This window comes from Brassica napus, chromosome A8 (genome assembly GCF_020379485.1).
Source record: "Brassica napus cultivar Da-Ae chromosome A8, Da-Ae, whole genome shotgun sequence".
In the NCBI taxonomy this organism is placed as follows: Eukaryota; Viridiplantae; Streptophyta; class Magnoliopsida; order Brassicales; family Brassicaceae; genus Brassica; species Brassica napus.
The window spans coordinates 14,786,603-14,810,403 of record NC_063441.1 but is presented as its reverse complement, the minus strand read 5'-3'; the positions used below and the strand labels follow the sequence as shown (position 1 = coordinate 14,810,403).

The following is a 23,801-nucleotide window of genomic DNA, read 5'->3' as shown; positions in this document are numbered from 1 at the left end:
AATTCCGGTCTAACCGGTTGATTTATAATATTCAGTATAAAAAAATAGTTTAAAAAAAATACAAATCAACAAATCTAAACGCTATCAATAAAACAACAGTAACAGTATACGATAAAAAAAGGGGGGCACATGGTAATGCAAAATGGTCGGGAAAGGAGTATAAAAATCATTATATATCAGTTGTATATGTCTTGTTGTAATCTCGCAGTTTAATATTCAACCTCCTTTGGAAAGTAAACTCTTCGTAATACTAAAATATTGATCACGATCACTAAGAAGGGATATTACACTTGAGATATGTAGAGCAACGTTTTGTAAGAAAAAAGTGTTAGTGAGTGCACGTGGTAACGCGGGGACATTGGTGAAAAAGCTCCAAACTAACAATAAAAACAAAACACTCGAATTCAAACCCTACCCACATGAGATGTGTCCCTCCCAAATTCCAAGCCATATCTTTTCTCCTCTATCTGGGTCCGCTTTTTTAACCATTATTATCGCTTACATTTTTACGTAGTTTAACTAATTAAAATGCTATTATATAAGAAAACAAAATTGAATAACAGCGCGAACAAGTCATAATATGCCATTTACAATATTCGATATCAGTCTTTACAGACCTGACAAATTTATTCTGACAGTTTTGTACAATTTCTTTGTGGTTAATTCATTCGGACATAATAGTTCTGTATTTAAATATTAGTTGCATTGGTTGTATTCGCTGTATCTTATTTTTTAGTATAAGGATATTAGTATTGAATGGTTACTATTCTTGTCTTTACCTAGCTTGGTTGTGTAATTGGAGGAAAGCATACATTTATTTCTGTCAATGTTTTCAACGTGAGTTGTTGAAATAGTTAAGGTTGAAAACCATTAAGCAAAATTCCAAGAAACTTTGGTAATAATATGGTTTATTGTTCAATGTCTATTTCATATAACAATCTAGTATAATATTGTGTCAATGAGTACAAATGCTTCGACATCTGGTTTATTTAACGGCTTACTGATTTGGTGATTTGTCACTTTTGCCTTAACAACACTAGTTGCTATTACAATCCCGTGTTTCAAACCACTGTATCTGCTCTTTGATTCCTTTTGCATCACTTCACTTTTTAGTGTGATTTACACCAGGTTAAAAGACTTTTCCACGTTAGTTATTTAAGTGTGAATGTTGGTTCTACTATTATTTATGTTTCGTCGCTTGGTATTATAGCTGTGTTTTAGCCATCTTTGCTTTGTTATTGTTTAGTTCAAACAAATTTTCTTTCGATGGAGTATGATCTTTTTATAAAAGTAAGGTTTTGACCAAAAAACAATCTAGTATACATAAGGTAATTTGAATAAAGTAATCGAAGCATCTAGATGGTTACCGTAAACACATGTTGTTCACGTTTAATCAAAGATTATGGGATTGCAGTCAAATATAATAGAAAGCATCGCATTCTAACGAAAATAAGAATACCCAAAAGAGCTAGAAGCAAAATTGGATTTCCTTGGCGGATTAATTAATAATCTACTAACCCTTGACTTTTTCTGCGGTTGGATAAAGAGCACAACAAAACCAATAAGAGAACATTCAATTTTTGCTGTTAACATCAAAAGCTAGTAATGTATGTATTGCATGTTTTATCGTTAAGAGACAACTTATAGTGTCTATCAACCGACCATGTTTAGTAATTTCTCAGACTATTATTTGGACATTTAATTTAATATTTACTTTGTTAGAACTAAATAGTTGTTCTGCAGATAGAGTTAAAACGAAAAGCATATGAATAAATTATTCTCAATATAGTTACCTTTTTATCAACATAAACTATACTCTGTAAATCTCACAAGATGGAAGACATGTATTAGTAATACCTAAAGTCCTTTAAAAATCATTCAAAATCCAGCTAATGACCATTGTTTTATCTTAACTTGAACTATTAAGTTTGTATACGCCACATTAGTCACAGTAGCAAATAAAAGTCAAATTCGGATGTATCTTGACGTTTTGCACCTCAGATAACCGGTTGAACTACTATTATTGATTTATAATCAAATTTCCAGCAAAAGTTATCATCTGCTTTTAGCTAGCAAAAATCAAAACAAAAAAAAAAGTAACCATCTGCATCCCAAATTTATATCAAAAGAATGCAAAAAAAATTGGATACTGACCAAACCAAATTCATCACACGTGCAAAAATATAAAGGGTCAAATGTAATATATGAGGGAGATTTAGATTATGTACGTAATATTGGTAGGAATTACTTTAGTTTGATCCAAATTAGGGAAATCCAAGGACACATGCATATATACATATACCAAGTGGTGTGCAGTGTGTGGGTATGAGAGTGAGAGAGGGCTATGAAGAGAGGAACATGTGAAGGCATTAAGAGATGGTGGGGTTTGTATTGATGTCTTGTTCTTGGAATGGAGCCACATGGTAAGAGGGACTCTCAAAGCACCTATCTTAGGGGTAGTTGTGATGCAGCCAAATAAGAGCCTTTGCATGTGACTCCATGTGTTTTTTCCTCCCTCGCCTTTTTTATATTGCCTTCTTCTTCTCTTATATAGAATCTATATAATTACCTTCATGTAATATATATAATATTCTTTATTGGGATATTCTACATCCTTGTCTTTTTCGCTTATACTTTGAAAACAATAAAAGAATATTATTACATTCTTTCAATAGTTTTAAGATTTTTTTTTTAAGAAATAGTTTTAAGAAAATATTACATATTTGTTTTCTTGTATATGAAAACATATTACCTCATATATGTATATACAACGAAAACTAATTTCAAAATATGATCCACAAAATTACTTTTACATCATCAGCCAATGTTACATACAAACAAACCTAGGACCCACTCTTATCTTTCTCTCTTTCACATATTCTAAGTTTGCTATATATGTAAGCTTATCCCTTTAAACTTTCCTTTGTAGCAAGAATAACTTTTTCATATGGAGAGGCAAATCATGAACAACAAGAAACGACTATTCTCTGTTGAACCAACCAAACTATCCCCTAGTGAAGTTTTCACAAGGAAATACACAAGCCACTTAGTTCCTGCACTCAAGAAGCTCAACATGGACAAGAACCCTTCACCAATCAACCAACTAACCGTGAAGCATGAAGTAGACAAGGCTTTGGCTTTGTCTGCTCAAGAATTTGCATGGAGCGGTTTCTTGCTACAGAAGCTATCCTCCTCGAACAATCCAACCACTACTACAAGTTCTTCTTCCAATGGAACTCGGATTCTAGAAGGAGCCTGTAAAGAAGACGAAGATGGAGAGATAGAGGAGAAACTGAGTGAACTACAGAAGCTTTTGCCAGGTGGAGAAGAGATGAATGTGGAAGAAATGTTGAGTGAGATTGGCAATTACATTAAATGTCTTGAGTTACAGACGATTGCTCTTAAGTCGATTGTTCAAGATACTACTTGAATTTTAGTTTTTGCCTCTGTATAATTTTTAGTTTGTTTTTATGTTTTGTCTTTAAACTAAAGTCATCTATGTCTGTTTTAATTCTCTCATTTTCTTTAAGAACGAGAGCATATGTATTAATATTATAGTGGTTTTATTTTCTTCTCTTATGGTTAATGAATAAACAATTGTGTGAATCGATCAAAATCTGATTGATATTGGTTGTGATGCAATATTTTCAGTTTTTCTCGTTGAGTCAAAAATTTTGAACTTTCATTTTTCATTTCTTTTGAAAACAATACTGGTTACCATTTACATTTCTTCAACTAAATAAAAGATACTACAGATTGTGAAGTATATATCACAAAAGCGATCCGTTAGATTACCAGTACACCATTACTGAGTAAAACAAATTAATACTTAATAATTTCAGCATCAGAATCTTATGAAAAAGAGGCAAGTCAGATGACATAATGCAAGTATGCGAAGTTACATAATATTACATCATCCATATCTTTGCACGTGTCTCAAAATCACTCGCGCTCATCCAAATCTCTATTTCTCTTAAGATTCTTGCCGTACTACTACTACACAACTTGTCTCATGTCATGTTTTTAATTGAGATCTTTTTAAAAAATGTTTTTAACTGAATTATTTTTTTTCAGTGGAAACAAAACAACAAACTTATTTTGGATTATTTTCTCAATATGGTCAGATACTTTCCTGTTTTAAAATTGCAAATTGTTTGTTGTCTTTGCCCTTTGGTAGTTACAACATTAAGGTCCACAATTGCATTTTGTTTTTGGTAAGCAAATGAAAATAGAAAGCTACAAAATTTGTTTAGGAAGTAAGAAGATAAGGTTATATGTAGGCTCATGGAATAAGAGCAAAGAAAATTGTGGTGTGTGTTGTGTAAAGTGCCAAACACAAAGGCATGCCTTGATTCTTCGAAAGAGATTACATATGGAACTCGGAGAAACAAGAACACTAACAATATGATTTGGGAAAGAGTTATAGCAATAAACAAAGATTTTTCCCTATATAAACAGTAACCTTAAGAGGTGGTGAAGAACAACAATAAGAACATATTAGACAGTGTAGTGTCCTGAAGTTTCAATGTCCAAGCCCTTTAGCTTCACTACTGATTCCACATGTCCCTTGAGTGTGTGCAGCTCCCTAAGCCTGTTATTAACACACATACATTCAATTAAGTGTTTTAATTTCAGACAAGGAACATGTATCTATATCAAGATTGAGATAAAGGCTCTTATATTACCTAGCAATCTCAGCTCTTCTCTTAGCCTGCTCTGCAATCTCAGACAATTCTCTGTAACTTCCTTTCTCAGGGAAGATGTTAACAGCTTCTTTTGGCTGCAAACCGTGAAGTGTCCTCTGAGCAAGTGCCCATTGAGCCTCCCTCTCTTCTTTTCCATAATCTTTCTTCATTGTGAAAGCCGTCTTGTTCTCAAACAAGTTGAGCCAAGCCTTACCGCTCAAGATGTATCTAATGGCAAACTTGAAAATGTCTTGTGGGAAGTATGTTACAATACTGTATAGCCAGATCACTCCAGCCCATCCCCATCCAATACCTCTAACCTTTGCAAACTCCCAATTAGCGTAAACCGCAATCAAAGTAGCAACCTGCATTTGTAAGTATTCAATCAGTTCTACTCGGCAAATCGAATTTGAACGAAACAATTTTTTTCAAACTCATTTTTTAAAAAAAATTCTTTCTAGCCACACGTCTACAACATTAATCCTCTATAAGAGGTCTAACCACCGTCTAGCGATTTTTTGAACATTGGATTCAATGAATGAAAACAGGTAGCTTCGAGGAAGAAACACTTCAAAATGTAGAGTTCTGATGGTCTTACAAGTTGTGCAATGAGGAAAGCAACCATCAGTAACGCCCCAGGACGTTCAACAAATGACCAACTCCTTGATCTTGTGACGAAGATCAAAGCCTGACTAATGATACTAACTTGCAGGTACACAGCACCCATTAGCTCGTTGTTATTGTCCCTAATGGACCTCACACCAAACGTGTCCTGTGGAACCAAAGCGAAAGTTAGTTTACATACAATCACATGCAAGAATGATGAGAAGTGAATGTATATATTACCGAGAAAAAGTCAGTCTTATGTGCCGCCCAGAAGAAAATAACAGTCATCATGGCTTGGTAGCCTCCAAGGACAACTCCAGTAGCGAAAATCTCTTTAAGTTTCCAGCTATCAGGTGTGGGAGATGGCTTGACTCTGTCCTTCGAGATTGTCATGATGGTACCATCGTTAAGAATGGCAATGATCAGAACCATGAACGCTGAGAAGTCAAACTCCCATATCAGAGCAATTAGCATGAAACCAAACACAATCCGGATTGTGATGGAAACTGCGTAAATAGTGTAGTTCTTCATTCTCTGGAATATAGCTCTGCTGGTGAGAACAGCACTGATGATAACACTAAGTCCAGGCTCAGTGAGGACTATATCCGAAGCGCCACGAGCTGCATCAGTGGCATCAGCCACAGCTATACCAATATCAGCTTTCTTCAAAGCAGGAGCATCATTCACACCATCACCAGTCATTCCAACGATATGTTTCAGCTCTTGTAACTTCTTCACAATCTCGTATTTGTGCTCTGGGAAGACTCCAGCGAAACCATCAGCCTTTTCTATCAACTCCTCAACAGGAATGGATGCAAGGTTTGCGTCCTTGTGACTACCGAGAAGAGCTGAAGATGGATACATGTTTGTTCCCATTCCAAGTCTCCGTCCAGTTTCTTTACCAATAGCAAGTTGATCACCTAAGCCACATCATACAAGAGAATGTTAAAGGAGGGGAATGTAGTTAGGTGTGTATATTTACAAGGACAAGATTATTATTACCAGTGATCATCTTGACATTAACACCAAGATTCAAAGCCCTTCTAATGGTTTCAGCACTGTCATGTCTTGGTGGATCAAAAAGTGGCAACAAGCCAACAAACTCCCATGGTCCACCTGGACTTTCCTTTGTTTTCTCAGGCACCACCTGACGAGCAACAGCCAATGACCTGAGACCACGCTCTGCATACTTTTCAATGATAGAGAGCACCTTCTTGCTAAGGTCACTGTTGGCTTTGGCAAGCTCAAGGATCTGCTCAGGAGCACCTTTACTAACTCTATGCCAGTTACCACTTGAGTCTATGTAAGTCAAAGCAGTTCTCTTATCCACAGGGTTAAACGGAAGGAAGTGAACCTCTCTGATGCAAGCTCTAGCCTCCTTTGGATCAGCAAGCATCCCAACCATGGCTGCATCAATGGCATCTTGGTTCTCAATCCTTGAAGCCATAGCTGCAAACAACAGAACCTGATCTTTCTCCACACCCTTGCAGAAAACCTCAACTAAGTTTTTATCCACACTCAGTTTATTTAGAGTCAGCGTCCCGGTTTTGTCACTGCACAGAACATCCATCCCCGCCATTTCTTCAATGGCAGTCATACGCTTGGTGATCGCACCTTGCTGAGAGAGCCTGTGAGAGCCAATAGCCATGGTGACAGACAAGACAGTAGGCATAGCAATGGGGATACCACCAATCAACAGAACCAAGAGGTTATCAATCCCATCTCTGTACTTTCGTCGCTGGATAGGGTACATGACTATAATCTCAATCACCATACCAATGGCAATGGAGCAGATACAGAAGTTTCCAATTGCTGTAAGAACTTTTTGGAAGTGTCCAACTTGGTTGGTGCTGTCCACAAGGTGAGCAGCTTTGCCAAAGAAAGTGTGAACTCCTGTGGCGATAACAACGGCTTCGATCTCTCCTTGTTTGCAGGTTGAGCCAGAGTAAACTTCTTGACCAGGGTGCTTGGTTACAGGGAGAGACTCTCCTGTTAAAGCAGATTGGTCTACCTTTAAAGGATCACCTTCAAGAAGACGACCATCTGCAGGGATGATGTCTCCAAGTTTGATGCTGACGATGTCTCCTGGGACGAGAATAGCAGCTTCTTGCTCACTCCATTTCCCATCTCTAAGAACCTGAAACAGACACACAGCATTAGGTCTCTTGTGACATTATGATGTAGCCGAAGCCAAAATAAATACAAAGATTTGTATTTATTCTAAAGAATACTAAGCATCAATGTCTTTTGAGTTCATTGAGATCAATGCACCATAACCGGTTTAAAAATACTCTTCTAAGTGGTTTATAAAAACAAAACTCATATAATTAATCAAATAAAAAACTGCCTAGAAACTTAAGTTAAATGGTTATATTTAATAAAACCATAAAAACTATTAGACAACAAAAGTAATTAATTATTCTGTTAATAAACAATAAACTAGATAATCATAATATTGGAATATTTCCAAATATTCTTTGTGCAACACATTACCTTTGTTTTGGGAGCAAGACCAGCCATGAGAGCAGCAGCGGCATTACCAGCATTGTTCTCTTCAATGAAACTGATAGTGGAGTTGATAACGAGAAGACAGATGATACCAACAAAGTCCTGCCAATCCGGAGGCCGACCATCACCGTTGGCTAAAGCAATGGCCATGATGGCAGCAGCTTCCATGACCCATGAGAGTGGGTTCCACATAAACCCTAAGAACTTGAGAATCTTGCTCTCCTGCAAGACCATCACCAGACACTATTCAGTAAACAAACAAAGAACATCTACTTGTTTTGTCTGAGAAAAGCAGAACAAAGTTGAGACCTTTTTCTCTTCGAGCTTGTTTGGTCCAAAGATCTGGATCCTCTCTTCCCCTTCCTGTGTTGTTAAACCTTCCCTTGTACAATTTAGCTGCTGGAACACTTCCTCTATCGGAATCTTTTCCTGCGAAATTCAAATTATTGCAAATTTTGATCAGATAACCAATTTACATACACGAGTTAGATTCTTGATTTTGAAAATGAGAAACCTTTGTTTGAAAAAAAAAAAAAAAGAGAGAACGCAGTAGATGATCGTGATTAGTGACTACAAGCTGCAACTGAGGTTAGCTGCGAGTTGACTCAGTGAGTCGGGGTCGCAAACCGGTTCGTTGCGTAAAATCGTAAAAGAAATGTAAAATGTCGTATTTTCAATTTTTAAAAAATATATATACATTGTCTAAAGAAATTCGTAAAGTTACGTCTGCACAGAACATGTGTTTTTTTTTCTGTTGGTAAAGACATGGAAGTTGAACGTACCACGGAAAAGTACTTGAAAAGAGAATCTGAACTTCTTGTTTGTTTTCAGACAAGATTAAAAACAAAATCCTTAAAGTTACCGAATTACTGTAATACTAAATATTTCGCTGTCCTAATCAATTTTTTTTTAAACATTATACTAGTAGTGAAGAATAATAAAGGGCAAATCTCCAAAATAGCACATTTGTAAGTTTATATCACAAAAATAACACTCAAAAATTAAAATGACCAAAATAGCAATTTATCTTTTTGAAAAATTTAAATTTTTTTATTTTTCAAAATTTGAAATCTTATACCCAAAACCTCACTTCTCAACTCTAAACCCTAAAATCTAAGACCATCTCCAATCACACTCTATAATTTCCTATATATTTCACTCTAAAATAGAGTAACTCTATTATAGAGTAACTCTATTATAGAGTTGAATTTGCTCCAATGGTTCACTCTATAATAGAGTTACTCTATAATAGAGTGAAATATAGAGTATTCTTGTTTTTTCACTCTAAATATAGAGTGAAAAAAAAAGAATACTCTATATTTCACTCTATTATAGAGTAACTCTATTATAGAGTGAACCATTGGAGCAAATTCAACTCTATAATAGAGTTACTCTATTTTAGTGTAAATTATAGAGGAAAAAATAGAGTGCCTTTGGAGATGCTCTAAACTCTAAACCCTAAAATCTAAATTCTAAACCCCACCCCTTGAGTGCTATTTTTGTGACTTTTGGCCTTAAATGCTAGTTTAGGAACAAAAACTTGATTTAGTGCTATTTTGGTCTTTTTTCTCAATAATAAAAGTGAAATAAAAATAACTAGATTTTACTGAGACTTAGCTTAGCTCCACTATTATAAAAGAAACTTGTACAGTTATTTTTTTTACGAACAGAGGTGTCTAGACCGAAGTCAACTAATCTTTCAACTAGATAAAACTGATGAACAGTCCCGTTCCGATTTTTAAAGGAGGTTCAAAACATGTTTTAAGTGGTCTGGCCAGCTATAACAACTTTATAGTATTTATTTATTCACATGATGGTATATCTATTTTTTTCTTATGAACAAACTCTACATGCAAAGAGACAGAACATCTATTGGAAAATGACAGTACAGAAACCAAAATCAAATTCCCCCAGTGTATAGATCTACCTCCATTGAGGTAGAATCATAAAACAGTTTGTGGGCAATAATGATCATAACTTTTCAAAAAAAAAAATGATGATCATAAACAGAGAGAGTTAAAAATGAGTTTTTACCAGATCAACAGTCTCGTTCTTGATATCCTCGAGACTCATCTTTCCCCTCCAAACGACGGCGCCGAAGTTGCACTATAAACGACAGATATGTCCGCCGTTTCACTCGAGAGAGAGAGAGAGGAGAAGGAGGAGGAAAGATTAGATGAAGAGAGCGAGCGAGCGAGCTATCTGTTTGCAGAGTCGATAGGACTCCTCCTTTTATACCACTAGAAACGACGGATTTCTCCACCGTTTTAGTTCTTGTGGGTCCCAACAAGTAGTCTCCATTTGTTTACCCTTTTTTTTTTGAACACCTCCATTTGTTTACCCATTCTCTGATTTTTGTATTATTTATTTTGTTGTTTGTTTTGGCTAGGCCTGAGCGTTTTTACTTCAACCTGAAGTACCTACCTAAATCCGAACCGGAAAAACCGAAACCGAATCTGAACTGTTATACAAAATATCCGAACGGGACTTATGAACTTAGTACTTTGGTGTTTGATTATAATAACCTGAACCGAACCGAAATCCGAACTAGGATCCGGAAATATCCGAAATTAGTTAAATATGTTAATGTTTTTATATATTTTAAGATGATTTAGATATTTCAGAATATTCAAAATATTTTTTAGCTTGTTTTAGTTGTTATTTTGAATACTTTTTAGTTAATTTAGATAGTTTAATTAATTTTAGTTAGATTTGTAAACAATTTATATATTTTGAACAAAAAAATTGTCAATTTTAAAGGTTTAAAAAATATATTTTTAGACAATTTTAAACATTGGTTACATCCGATCCGAACCGAACGCGAAAGAAACCGAACCGAATCCGATCTGATAATTATTAAAACCCGAATGTTACTTCTGAACATAACACTGAAAATCCAAAAATCCAAATCACCCGGACCGAAACCGAATGGTACACCGAACGTCCAGGCCTAGTTTTGGCTCTTAATATCGTCCAAATTCATTATTAAACCAAACCCCAAATGAAATCACTGTAATATTATTGTGTCCCAGTTCTTACTAAAATTATACAGAAACGTATTAAATATTATCAGTGCTGTCACAACACAAAAATCACCATGAATTATTTTATATTTTTAGTTATTTAGTATTACACACACACAAATAAAGAGTTGCAAGATTTTGTTTTATTTTTCAAAATTTCTGCTTGATGTTGTGAAATAGCTAACAAGAGAAAATTAGTTTGCAAACTGTCTTTTTTAATTTAAAAAATCAAAGAGTTATTCCTCCCAGTGATTCATTATATACAATAAAACTTCTATAAATTAATAATTAGACTTTTGAAATTTTATTAATTTATATAGATATTAATTTATAGATATATAGTGAAGCTTAAGAAATTTTTAAATATTCTTTTTATTTGGAAACAGTTACCAGATTAAAACGTATGACATGTTGAACTTGATGAAAAAGAAGACATGTTGAACCTGGACCTAACATTTGTAGCCGTTACATGCAACAAAATAAATATTAGTCGAAGTACATGTCCGATTGGTAATCATGTTTAGACAAAGCGGTTACAAAATTTAAATAACTGTAAACAGAATAACTTAAATAAAAGAAATCGTGATCACATCATTTCAGTTTGTCATATGTCCAAAAAAAAAGTTTTCTATTTTTGGTTAATCGATAACACAAAATTTAATATTCTCTTAGATTTTGGGGACGTATACACTTTTTGTTTTCGTTAACTCCTAAAAACATATTTTGCTAGGGAGTTACATAAAGTTTTACAGGAAATATCTCTGATATCAAAATTAGTGGGCAATTATGTTCCTTTTCGATTATGGAATACATTTTAATCAACTGGTGATACCTTAGGTGAAAACTCTTTTCGACGGTCCACTCAGTAAAGAAAACAGGTGTTTTGAATAATTATACGGGAGTTGGATTTTCACCAGTTGTAGTCTTTTTGGCAATACGTTGTTTTCATTTGTATTTTGATATGATGTTTAGTTGTCTATACTAGTTATGTCAAGACACATAAGAAACACATGTTTGTTTCTTTACATTACAAGTAACACCTGTTGCCATTCAAATCCTTGTTCTTTTAACAGTTCCTTGGTTAGCAACTTTTATAACCAAGAATTTCTAAACATTTGGTTCCATTCATCTTTTTGGAATATGTATAAAAAACATGTATATAAAAGATTTGGATCCTTTCTACAAAAAAAAAAAGAATAGATTTGGATCCATTAAAGTACTACAGTATTTGTTTTAATAACCGGCGTGAACTTTTCATTGAACGCCGAACTGGCTTTAATGAGAGGCGAGGAGAAGGAGAACAATTGGTGGTGAGACTTGGGGGACTTCACCTAAACTAACGCCACCGGTACCTGTTACGAAGAAGAACCTGTCCTTTTTATGTACATGGCAGACATGAAATACTTATCATTTCCAGCCACGTCTACTTTCTACTTACAATATAATTGCTACTTGCAACTGCTTTCTCTGTTCAGGATAAAATGTAAATCCACTGAACCTTGTGTGTGTGAACCACTTGAACCAACCTTTTTCTCACTTTTTGCTCAGCCGCCTCCATTTTTCTTCTAACCACCGACCATGTTCTGAAATTATCAAAACCTCCTCATTGCTGAGGTTTTGTTTTTCACGATAGTGAAGTTAAATACTCACAATATTGGCTTGACCACAAAACAAGTAAGTATTATGTTAACTTTTAAACATTGGGGAGAAATTAATTTTTTGTCGACAAAACTTCAGTTTGACTTTATATTACTAAATCGATTATGGTGGTTCAATTGCTAACAAGAATGTACAGAATGAGATGGCAACAAGGTCCATACTAGTAAAACGAAAGAATCACACCAACCGTATTTTATTTCTTGAACCCTCTTTGAAATTACTAAAGCAAAAAAAAAAAAAAAAAATATATATATATATATATATGTATGTTTTAGTTTCACATAACCTTTATAATTTTGTCATTGCAAATATGTTCCCACTATATTTTCACTATTAGTAACTCATCTGCCTTTGACAAAAAAAAAGTAGCTCATCTGCATATCGCTTAATGAATCAATATGCGTTCTGCATATATATAACCTTTGAAAACCTGTATATGTCGTCTACATGTCAACTGTGATTAAAAAAATTGATGGAATTTTTTCTATCCTGAAAACATAAATATTCTTCCTTCCAAGTTAATTCCAACAGCATTTGAGATTGTATAACCAAGATTCCTAGTCATGATGCTGCAAGTATGTCGTTTATAAAACGAGTGAGTGTATGCCGTACTATATACACTAATAATTTATGCTGTTTCTTTGATAATATTAAAATTATAGAGTAGAAATCCTGTAATACTGTGACATTCACAGTTGATATACCTTCTCCTTTACATAGTGAAATAAACTGTATGAACTGTGACATGTATCATAATGCTTTGTAATTATAATGTTTATAATAATTATCATTATCTACATTCAAACCCGTATACTCTATAGTATTGAACAACAGTGTAAACTGTACAATTTTTGTGAGCTGTGTAGTAGCCTGCATTTTTATGAAAATATAATGTAAACTAGTAATCTATTTCTTTTACAACGTACTCTCTACGTTCCACAAATATATATTTTTTAGTATTTTCATATATATTAAAAAAACACATTAAACTACCATAATAAATATATTATTTTCTGTAATTTTTAATTTTAATAATTTTTAACCAATAATAATTCAATAAAGTCAATTAATTTTCTTGAAGTTTACATTTTTTCATAGAAAACACAAAAAATTCATTTTTGTGAAACAAATTTTTTTTCTAAAAAATCTATCATTAAGAAACGGAGGGAGTATAAGGGCATCTTTATCCCTATTCCATTTTTTCCTCTAAGATGGAATAAAATTGAATATGGAGTAAGAAATGCTTCAACCCAACTTCATATCTCACTCCATAATACAATTTACTCCATAAATAGAGTAATCTATTTTTTTTTTGTTCATCATTCTATTATAGAGTGGGAAATAGAATATGATTAGAACAATTTTACTCTATTTTCACTTTTATTCTATTTTGGAGGAAAAAATGAAGTTTTACGTTGGAAATGCTCTAATAAGTAAAAACTAACCACACATGTAATAAACAAACTGGCGAGTGGCTAGAAATAAATTTTATACGGGTTGCAAGAATATAGGAAACAAAAATATAGAAAGATTTATTAAACGTAGTAGATATTTTTATTTGTTAAAGAACATATTAAATACTGTTTCCTTTTGCTGGAGTTTACGAAAACTGGTGCATGTTTTGATAACTTTCGAAAGTTCTGGTAAAGAACGGGAAACTGGTGCGTATATTAACAGATGAATTCAGTAAGAAAACAATTGGGTGAAATAGTAAATAAATCTATCGCACATTTTACGAAAATTATGTTAAACACGTGATGTAATTTTTCTTTCTACCAGACTACCACCTAAAGTGAAATAAAGTAATAGTATTTGTTTTGAATAATTAAAAGAGACGTGAAAAGGATTCACAATATAATTTATCAATAAAATTTGGCCGACAAAAGAAAAATCAAATTTCTAGAATAACCGGAGCTACTAGAACATCTTAACAAATGTAAGCTATCATAAATTAATATTCGTTAGCCGAAATTAACTTTTGTCGTACCAATCGTACTAAGACTCTTAAAGACAAAAGTAATACAGTACTAGTTTAAATCCATTAAACTAATAACAATTGAAATTTAATTTCTTGAGGATTGGTGTCATTGGACCGCTGTGCGTTTTTGTAAGCCAATCCACACACATATACTAGATTAAATACATTCGGATCCACGTATATACGCACAAATACATATCACTAATACAACTAACAACATATACACATGCATCCATGTGCATGTTCATTAAAGCTTCTCTCTTACAGAGAGACCAAATTGTATAAGTAATTGTGGTGCGCTGGATTTTATCATCATTTGGCAATGATTCGATACCAAGAGTGGATTCTACCCTTGAAAGACAAACCAATTTCTCGTAGCTTTCATAACTTTTTTCCTAACACCAATGGTACACAAAATTTTCTTCTATATTTCAATTTCTAAAATAAAATAATTCTATTATAGAATTGGATTTGTTTTCAATGGTCCGTTATATAATAAAGTAACTCTAAAGTGAATCATTGAAGCAATTTGAATATATAATAAAGTTACTCTATTTTAGTATAAAATATAGAGAAAGTTTTTGTGTCCTATTGGAAATGTCCTAAATATAATCACCGTAATATTTTTTATAGAAAACTAATATGAATGATCATCAGTCGATTATATTAATAGTACATGAAAAAAATTCAGTAGTAGCTTTCAAGTTGCCTCGTCTTGCATCTTTAACAATCGAGAACAATCCCATCCTTTAGCTTTCAAGTTGCCTCAATTTTAGTTTGATTTTAACCAAACTAAATTATACTGAGCCAAAATCAAACCATTTGATAGATTTGAGCTTTAACCAAAGCTGCACTGCATCTGAATTTCTTCTAGAAGACTTCTTTAAGTTAAGCATGTACCTACCAAATAAATCAATTTTTAAGACTTTCTTTGTATACATCATCATTTTGCAGAATATAAGATAATATATATGTTGTGTTATTCTTTTCTTCACCTACATTTTATATTTCTTGCTAAATTTTATGTCTGTCCCGCATTTGCTTCGGAGAAAAAGTGTAGAACAATTCTAATGAATAAATATAATTATTATTTTTAAATAGTTAGGTACATCATTATTGTTATGTTAACGCTAAACCTTCTGTTATATATTCTCTCTGTTTCATTAAGTTAAATGTTTTTGAAAAAAAAATTGTTTCACAAAGATAGATTTTTTGTATTTTCTATGAAAAATGTGATTTAAAAAAAAATGATTTTATTGAATTATTATTGGTTAAAAATTATTGGAAATTAAAAATTACAAAAATGAAACATTTATTATAGTGATTTAAAATATATATTTTTAATATGTGTGAAAACATGAAAAATTTTATCATTGTGAACGGAGGAAGTATATATCAACTCATATTTTATTTATTTAGTTTGTAGCTTCCACGCTATTGAAAGAAGGCATTGCGTAGAAGGTTAAAGGTTTGTCGCCTATTAATTAGACTTGGTCAAGACATTATCGGCCTTCGAAGTCCACTACTAACGTGACAAAGATCATACGAAAAGAGATGACGACGCTTTCTTCAAGATAATTCATTTTGGGAGGTTTAAGCACTCTAGGCTAAACTTAAAAGTATTCGCATCGATCAAAGCCTCTTGCATTTTACCGAGGTCAGTTAATTTGGTTATGTTTCCCCCATAGTCCAATTTATCCAAATAGACTGATTATTAAAATGGTAATATACGCAAACAAATACACAGAGATAAAATAAGACATAAAGCGACATATGAAGTATTTTATGAAAGGAAACTTTCCCAAAGATGACATGTGAACATGTGGCATGTACGGATAAAGAAATAAAGATGTTATGGGAATTTATATTCACATTTATATAATTCACAAGCGCACTAGACACAAAGGGACAACTCTACTTAGAATACAGTTTGGCATTATCAGTATCACTGGACCTAATTTTCTTCGTATTCTTGTAATAATTTATATACAGTTTTTTTTTTAATTTCAGTCATGCTATATATATATATTTTTTTTTTTGAGTTTAAGTGTTAGGTATTATTTAATTTCCGTGATAAGTGCGGTATCATGCATATGTTTCCTTTTTTGAATTTATTAGATGGCCATGCTTGTGCATCTGCTTATCAAGCTTTCCCTTTTGCCAAAATTTTTTTTTTTTGCTAAGTATGTGAATTTCATTAAAAAATGAGAAGGTTTGTAAATACAAAAAAGTTAAGCGGGGTAATCTTCCTCTGGCGAAAAAAAAAAAACAGAGAACGATTACAAGTGATTATGGTGGCTTGAGGTGCTCATTCATAGTTCAGCCAAAGTTCCATTAGATTCTTAAACTTCTTGCGGTTCTTCCTTGCAGTGATGGAGTTGCGAACAAGCCTGTCAATCTTTTTGAAGGTAATCAAGACCGGGGTGGAGATCGAGTTGTGCAGTCTGTTATTCCGCTCCCACCAGATAGAATAAATGGTCGCTTGAGCCGCAAGCCGGCGAAGCGTGATCGGGCAAACATTGTTTTTGTGTCCAAGCCACTCCGTAAAAGCCATCCAAGTATGAAACCAGAAGGGGTTATAGCCCAGTCTTCGAAGCACTAGCAGCTAAAGGTTTTCATTGATCTCACACCGCAGGAAGAGATGGTCTCTTGATTCCAAGTACACATTGCAAACACAACATGCATCAAGTGTGTTTACAGCCCATATGGAAGTGCGTTCCCTTGTGGGAAGACGGTTAAGATGCGTCATCCACATCATGAAAGCTTGACTAGGTATAGCACCTTTAAACCAAATGTTTTTAGTCCATGACTGCGGTTCTCTTCTGTTGCGGATAGCTTCCCAGGTTGACTTCGATGAGAAAGCCTCTACAACCTCATTATCTACTTCCCACACATAAGCATCAGAGGTAGTAGAGGTAGAAGGGAGAGGTACCGTGCATAGATGAAGCTGGAGAGCTTCTGCTGCAGGTGATCTGGCATGTCTGAGCCTCCATCCTATATCTGTACAGGCTTCAGCAACTGACGAGTGAAGTGGGATTCCTAATGCCCGAGGGCCCGAGTGGCCGAGGACGTTGATGAGAGGTCCCAATGGAGTCCATTGGTCATACCAGAAGCTAGCTGAGCGACCATTCCCAACGTTGCATCTAAGAAACCGAACAGCAAGGTGACGCAATTTTAATATTGATTTCCAAATCCATGATCCTTGCTTGTTCTCTTCGAGGCTCCATAAACTGACTCCTTTTAAACGATGTTCTTTACACCAGGAAGCCCACAAGGACTCATTCTCTTGGAACAGGAACCAGATGAGCTTCAGGTTCAGAGTTTTGTTCCATAAGATGAGATCCTTCAGTCCCAACCCTCCTTCGGCTTTTGGAAGGCAACAGTTTGCCCACGATATCCTTGCTGACGCTCTAGTTGTAATGTTTCCATCCCTCAGTCCCAACCCTCTTTCGGTTTTTGCCAAAACTTTGTTTTCCAATATCTATTTTTAACTAAAAATAGATACTGCAGGGTTACGCTTGATACCATATCATTGTTAGATCGTGTTGATTCCATATCTATGATCTCGTGGAAATGTGAATTAGCTTTTCTTTCATTCAATTTCTAATTTCTAAGTGTTTATTTCCAGTCTGTCTTTGCTAGTTATAAAGAACGTGCAGTTCGTTTTATGGAACTTCCTGGTGAAATACCAAACAGGCAAGTGCTAATCACCTTATATGAAAGAAATCACAAAGCGTAACCCTACAGTACCAGTCATACAAATCTCTTAGTTGGAAGTATATTAATAAAAATTACCTTAGATGACAAGATAAAATAAAAATTTGTAGAGATCATTTTGAACACATATTTTGGTAAAATAATTATATATATATATATATGTAATAAAGCTTAAACCGTACAATCATGGAAATAATAATCAGTCTTTAATTATAATGTTTCATGAGATGAATAACACCTCAATGAAGAAGAACAAGCATATCAATATATCATCTTATCACTTTTAATAAAAAAGGTAACAGTTATATATTTATATCTTTTGCGTTTGTCTCTGCCAATTTTAAAAGCTCATTAGAATGACTCATGCAATATATCTTACTGGGCTGTGAGGCCAACAGGAAATCCAACCCAACTCAAGAAGCAGACTACATTGTTAAAGCTGGGTTCTATTCACTAACCAGAATACCAGATGATGGCAATTGGCAAGCTTGCACTTTGATGGGAAGAGTACAAATATAACTATGATGGGAAAATAGATTACACTCTTTGGAAATGTTGAGATTTATAAGATGATGTCCAAATATATTTCTACCGATTAGTATAATATTGTCCGCTTTAAGCTTACAACGATTTATTTTTGAACTCATTTCCAAAAGATATTATTTGTCTAAATTTCTGACGTGAACATTGGTATTACAACAGGAAAGAACAAATCTTAGCTTATGTTAAGATTTTAGGTGTACAGGAAGCTCTAACTGAAGGATAAAGAAGATGCAGTGCAGAAGGTCCAAGACAAGTTTGAAATATGTCAGATTTGTGGAAGTTTACAATTGTGCTAATATACTTATGTATGGTTTAGACTTCTGACAACATGGAAATATTCCAATAATAATGCAAGTTTCCCAATAATGATAAATAAAGTTTTGAAAATGATTTTGAGAATTAAAAAAAAAGAGCTAAAGAACTTTAAATAAAACTGATAAACCCAAATCTCCATCTCTAATGCCACAACTTCATGCAGAATCCAGACTGAACAACCGCAGACGCACCACCACCAATCGCAGAACGCTTCACAGAAACGCGGTCGCTGAAAGTATGAACGAGCTGCTCAGCTAAAGCCACAGGATCATCAGTAAACGTATCAATGAATATCTTCACAACTCTGCTCTCTTGTGGCGTAGCTCTTAAGCTATACCAAGTCAGAAACTTCTGCCTGAAGTCTTTCTCGATGTGACCTGAACACTCGAGCTGCCTTATGATCTTCACACAATGCTCTAGTCCACTCTCTGCTCCTCCGTTTGCTGAATGATGATCTCCGTTATTACCGTTATCTTTAACTAATTTCTTGTTTCTCACTTGACGGTTCTTGGTTTGGTCTGACTTAAAGGGAGTAACTGGAGAACTGTTTCCATTGGTTGTAGTAACCGCAACGTTCTTGTCCTGAACAGCTTCTTCCTCCACCTCATCCAACAACACAACCCCTTCAACGTTCTTCTCGGCCTCCACAAGGTCTGATTCAACAGTCCTTTTCGCAGCATTTTCCTCGGTCGACGGAGAGTCTTTCTTGCCGTTGTTGGACTCAGCTTCAACAGAAGAAGGGTTAGAAGACAATGTACTACAGTTTGTGAGAGGGCTTTCGCTTCTTTCTTCAGGGCTACGCGTCACCACATTGATCACATCCACTCCCAGCTCTCGTGTTCCGCTGAAGGACACAACCTTGAAGCAGTACTCAGACGCCGGAGCTAGTCCAGAGACTACGAATCTCGCGTTTGGAGTGAACAATGTGCAAGTGGACTTCTCTTGGTACTCTTTCTCAGTGACCTTACGATGCCAGATACTGTAATGAACGATGTTTGCAGGCGAGTCGACTTCGTTGGATGCTAGAATCACCGTGAGTGAAGTCGCATTAACATCCTCAAATCTGATCTTGGTTGGTGGTACTGTGGTTGCTGTATCTGCAGATATCTCATTGCTCAACCCGTTAGAGCTGCGAGGAGAAGGCAATGCAGCAACTTCAGGAGGCTTAGTTTCAAGTGTTTGAAGAGATTCAAGAGCAGAAGAGCAAAGCTTCTGCACATCAGGTCCTGAGTTTAGTCTGTTTACAATCCCTCTACCCATCTTCATAGTGAGAGGACCCACATCAGCTTCAAGACACTTCACAGCTTTCTCCACAGCCTCACATACATTTCGATATTTACTCGATCCCTTTACAAGTTTCTGGACTAGTAAGAGACGGTAGCAGAGTATGTCCACCCTCCTGGCTTCTTTAGCAATCGTCAGTTGCTTCTTCCAACACTCAAGCAAGCTGTTTGGCTTACCGCAAGAGACGCAGTAGAAGCAGCACTCCTCGCTTCGCTTTGCCAGACCGGACTTTTCACTCTCGAAAGCACATTCTAGATGACACGAAGATCCGCAGGAACCACCTTCAAACGGAGGATCTGAGCTGCAAGTCAACCAGAGACTAGGATCTTTGTTTTCATCGTACTTACGACAAATGCAACAAGAACACCTCCTGCAAAACGCGTCTTCCTGTCTCATTACAGCTCTGCAAGCCAGGTTCTTGCAGTAGGTAGTCTTCTCCTCACCTGAGCCATTGTTGATACTCGTTGGAGCCACGTAGCGAGTAGGGTTATCGACCTTCCTTGGTCTCTTTGCGCTTCTCTGAACAGGCAAACAACAATCAGAATCTCTCTTCTTCTTGTTCTCATCACACTCTCCAGCGTTTTTCTCGGACACAATCTTCATAAGAGTCTCGATGATCTTGACTTTGGTCAAGCCGGTGTACTTTCTCTCTTTCCCCATCTCAGCGCATAAGATCTGTAGAATCTCCTGGCGGCTCCATGCCTGCAACACTTCAGGAGCTAGATGTGATGATTGCTTTGACAGCTCGTAAACAAGCTGTCTCTTCTCTTCAACACTCATCTCACTGCATTTCGATGAGTCACCTGCAGCTCCTGTGTATAGAAGACAAAGGGAGAGTGAAAAGGCAATGGAGAACAATGTCGTATCCAAAAACACACACACAACATCATCTAAAAGACTAATACAAGAATCTGCCTCAGCTACCATTACAAGTCAACACCACAATGTTGAGGTTGGATCAACCAAACCGCGAATCAACAGACATCAGAGAGGAACCAAAGAGGATGATGTTCTTTGGGAATGGAACAAGACCGAAAAGCAAAAAGGTCCAAGACCCATCAAAGACTAAGTGGTTAAGTTAAGAGAATAAAATCAAAGCAGGATCCTTTTTTTTATAAATAAGTTAATAGAGTAGTGACATCTCATGGAATCTTATTCGGTAGTCATTTGACGCACGATTATATTAAAAGAAAACACCCAAATTTTTAACAGCAACCAATGATAGTGGGGGAGGAAAACATAGAACCAATCAACAATGAGAAAAACAGAAGCTAGCAATCTAGATCAGAAGTGAAATAATAAAGTCTCAAACTTTGAGATTAATTGAATTAAAAAAACACAACTTTGAGCATTACAAAGAGACACGGAGTTCGATACATCTTAAGCAAACAAATGAAACACAGAATGGTAACGGTAAAAGTACCATCGAGAGAAGAATCCATTGAGCTAAGAAGAACGTTGTGAGAAAGTAATCAAACCCACATTATCTTCAAAAACCTGTGATGTGAAGAAGACAAAGGACAACAACGAAAAAAGAATAAAACTTGTGAGAGAGAGAGAAAGAGAGAGAGAGAGAGAGAGAGAGAGAGAGAGAGAGAGAGAGAGAGAGAGAGAGAAAGAGAGATCGGCGAAAAAAGGGGAGAAAAGACAAGAGAATAAGAAAGATGGCTTACCGAAAAAGGAAAGCTATTCGCCGAGCTAAGAAGAGATCATCCGAAACGGGTCGGGTCTTTCTCTCTCTCTCCCTCTGAGCACGGAGAAACCGGAGGAGGAGAAGAGAGAGATAGAGAGAGTCGCTGTGTGTGAGAGAAGGGGAAGAGAGAGAAAGAGAGCAGCTTTAGAGAGAGAAGATTGGGACTATGGGAAAGAACAAGAGAGGCCTATAGAGATTAGATGTGGGCCCATCAAAAAAGAGTTAAATAGTTATTTTATTTCCTTTTTTAACCTCTTTTTGTTCACGTTACTTCTGTGATTTCGGTTTGGTGTAGTGTTCTTACTTTTTTTTTATTATTATTATTATTATGTATATTTTTTTCTCTTTTGTAAGAATTATTTATTTTTATTTCCATGTGACACACAAAAGAAATAGTGTTTTTTGATTGGTAACTAACTCTCGTATTTTAATATTAGAATAAGATATTACTATCATTTTCCAAAATATTTTATGCCGAAGTCGTGCATGGGTAACATTGTTGCGAGCTAAAGAACTATTTACTGTGGACTGGTGGCAAGTGGTAACATAAAACATTACAACACAACAATTTTTAATGTTATCATCTCATGTGGTCCTTAAGGGAGTTGTTCAGTTGTGACTGCTTTGCCCCAAAAATAATAATAGATCATTGCAAGGGGTAGGTTGGCACTAGACCGTAAATACAGTTTATTTACGTCGGTAGAAACTTGAGTATATAAAATATGATGATTACAACAAAAATTCAGCATTATAATCAATCAAAACTTTATCACAAAAGGGGTTCATACTTGTAATTGGGTACATATATGGTCCATCAGATTAACATAATCATGCATTTTGTTGCACTTTTATGGCAATATAAACGTATCACACCAACCGCGACATGTCATACTATAAATAAATACATATTTTAAAAACTTAAAAGTCAGAGTTCTATAGCAATATATCGTGAATTCTCAGCCATCTTTAGCTTATTGCTTGTCGACAACAAATCCACTTATTTTATGACACATGCACGTAGTTGCATATAAAGATGGTCGCAAAGGAGATTCTTTATGTGCTGAAAGAGTCTGACCATTTCTTTCGTACTCCGAAAGTTAAGCTTCTTCATGTGCTACTTTCATGGATTATGCGAGGCCTTGCAAATATTTGAGAAATTTCAGGCCTATTTTGAACATTAGGGCTTAATCAGCCCAATAAACGGAGCCTGTTATTAGAAATATGTGTGAATTGTCGAGAAAAGTATCATAAGAGAAGCAATAATGTGTGAATTGTGAAGAAAAGTATGATAACTGATAACATTACAAATTTACAATAATAATTGTTTTCAAAATATAGCGAATGTTTCAAACTATAGAAATATGTCCTTATGTTAGAGATGTTCTTAGGAAAAGGCATGTAAGTATTGTAGAAGATAAAAAGAAAAGTATCGTAAAAATTATATCTTACGGAGAAAATCAATTACAAAGTACATATATGTTGTGTTGGAAACATCTAGGCCTTCAACGCTTGCTTTTTGGTATCGTTCAGCTTTGCTTTTTAAAAAATTCTATTGGTGTTGCTCAGTTTGTTTTTTTGAGTTTTTTCTCCTGTTTGTTTGTTAGTTAGTTTATGTGGTCGTCAATGTTAGTTCCAGTCTTTGGTTTGGATGGTAATGTTTATCCCACTGGCTTATGATTGGGAAGATTATCTATCATTGTTGGGTTTGGTTTAAGGATATATTCAAAATTAATAAAAACTCAATAGATGCCAAAAAAAAAAGAAGCAAATGGTTAATGTGTGTCCACGTG

At 35.0% G+C, this 23,801-nt stretch overlaps 3 protein-coding genes and 1 long non-coding RNA gene across 7 annotated transcripts; 2 read left to right on the top strand and 2 right to left on the bottom strand.

The window, feature by feature from the left end:
* The first annotated feature begins 2,052 nt into the window (after nt 1–2,052).
* Nucleotides 2,053–3,606, top strand: LOC106359801 (transcription factor bHLH146-like). The gene has a single exon (XM_048738537.1). The coding sequence runs from the start codon at nt 2,948–2,950 to the stop codon at nt 3,428–3,430; it is 483 nt and encodes a 160-aa protein (XP_048594494.1). The 5' UTR covers nt 2,053–2,947; the 3' UTR covers nt 3,431–3,606.
* Nucleotides 3,607–4,315: 709 nt separating this feature from the next.
* LOC106361151 (ATPase 2, plasma membrane-type) lies at nt 4,316–10,006 on the bottom strand. 2 transcript variants are annotated; one of them, XM_013800858.3, is made up of 8 exons: nt 9,834–10,006; nt 8,109–8,228; nt 7,785–8,021; nt 6,294–7,428; nt 5,532–6,211; nt 5,284–5,457; nt 4,686–5,050; nt 4,316–4,591 (listed from the first exon to the last, which is right to left on the bottom strand). In XM_013800858.3, the coding sequence occupies exons 1-8, from the start codon at nt 9,870–9,872 to the stop codon at nt 4,498–4,500; spliced, it is 2,844 nt and encodes a 947-aa protein (XP_013656312.2). In that variant the 5' UTR covers nt 9,873–10,006; the 3' UTR covers nt 4,316–4,497. The 2 variants fall into 2 exon arrangements, with proteins under 2 accessions (XP_013656312.2, XP_048594493.1); XM_048738536.1 differs by lacking the exon at nt 9,834–10,006 and adding an exon at nt 8,314–8,464.
* A 5,863-nt stretch (nt 10,007–15,869) lies between these two features.
* On the top strand, nt 15,870–18,795 carry LOC125577266. 3 transcript variants are annotated; one of them, XR_007315625.1, is made up of 4 exons: nt 15,870–16,116; nt 16,830–17,622; nt 17,723–18,471; nt 18,575–18,795. It is a non-coding gene; the product is annotated as an uncharacterized LOC125577266 (long non-coding RNA). The 3 variants fall into 3 exon arrangements; XR_007315626.1 differs by having other exon boundaries at nt 15,903–16,116; nt 17,723–17,875; nt 18,088–18,795; XR_007315624.1 differs by having other exon boundaries at nt 15,910–16,116; nt 17,723–18,795.
* A 242-nt stretch (nt 18,796–19,037) lies between these two features.
* LOC106361152 (VIN3-like protein 2) lies at nt 19,038–22,193 on the bottom strand. Its single transcript, XM_013800859.3, has 3 exons — nt 21,992–22,193; nt 21,742–21,815; nt 19,038–21,130 (listed from the first exon to the last, which is right to left on the bottom strand). Exons 2-3 carry the CDS (start codon nt 21,758–21,760, stop codon nt 19,176–19,178), a joined length of 1,974 nt encoding a protein of 657 aa, XP_013656313.2. The 5' UTR covers nt 21,761–21,815; nt 21,992–22,193; the 3' UTR covers nt 19,038–19,175.
* Nucleotides 22,194–23,801: the final 1,608 nt, after the last annotated feature.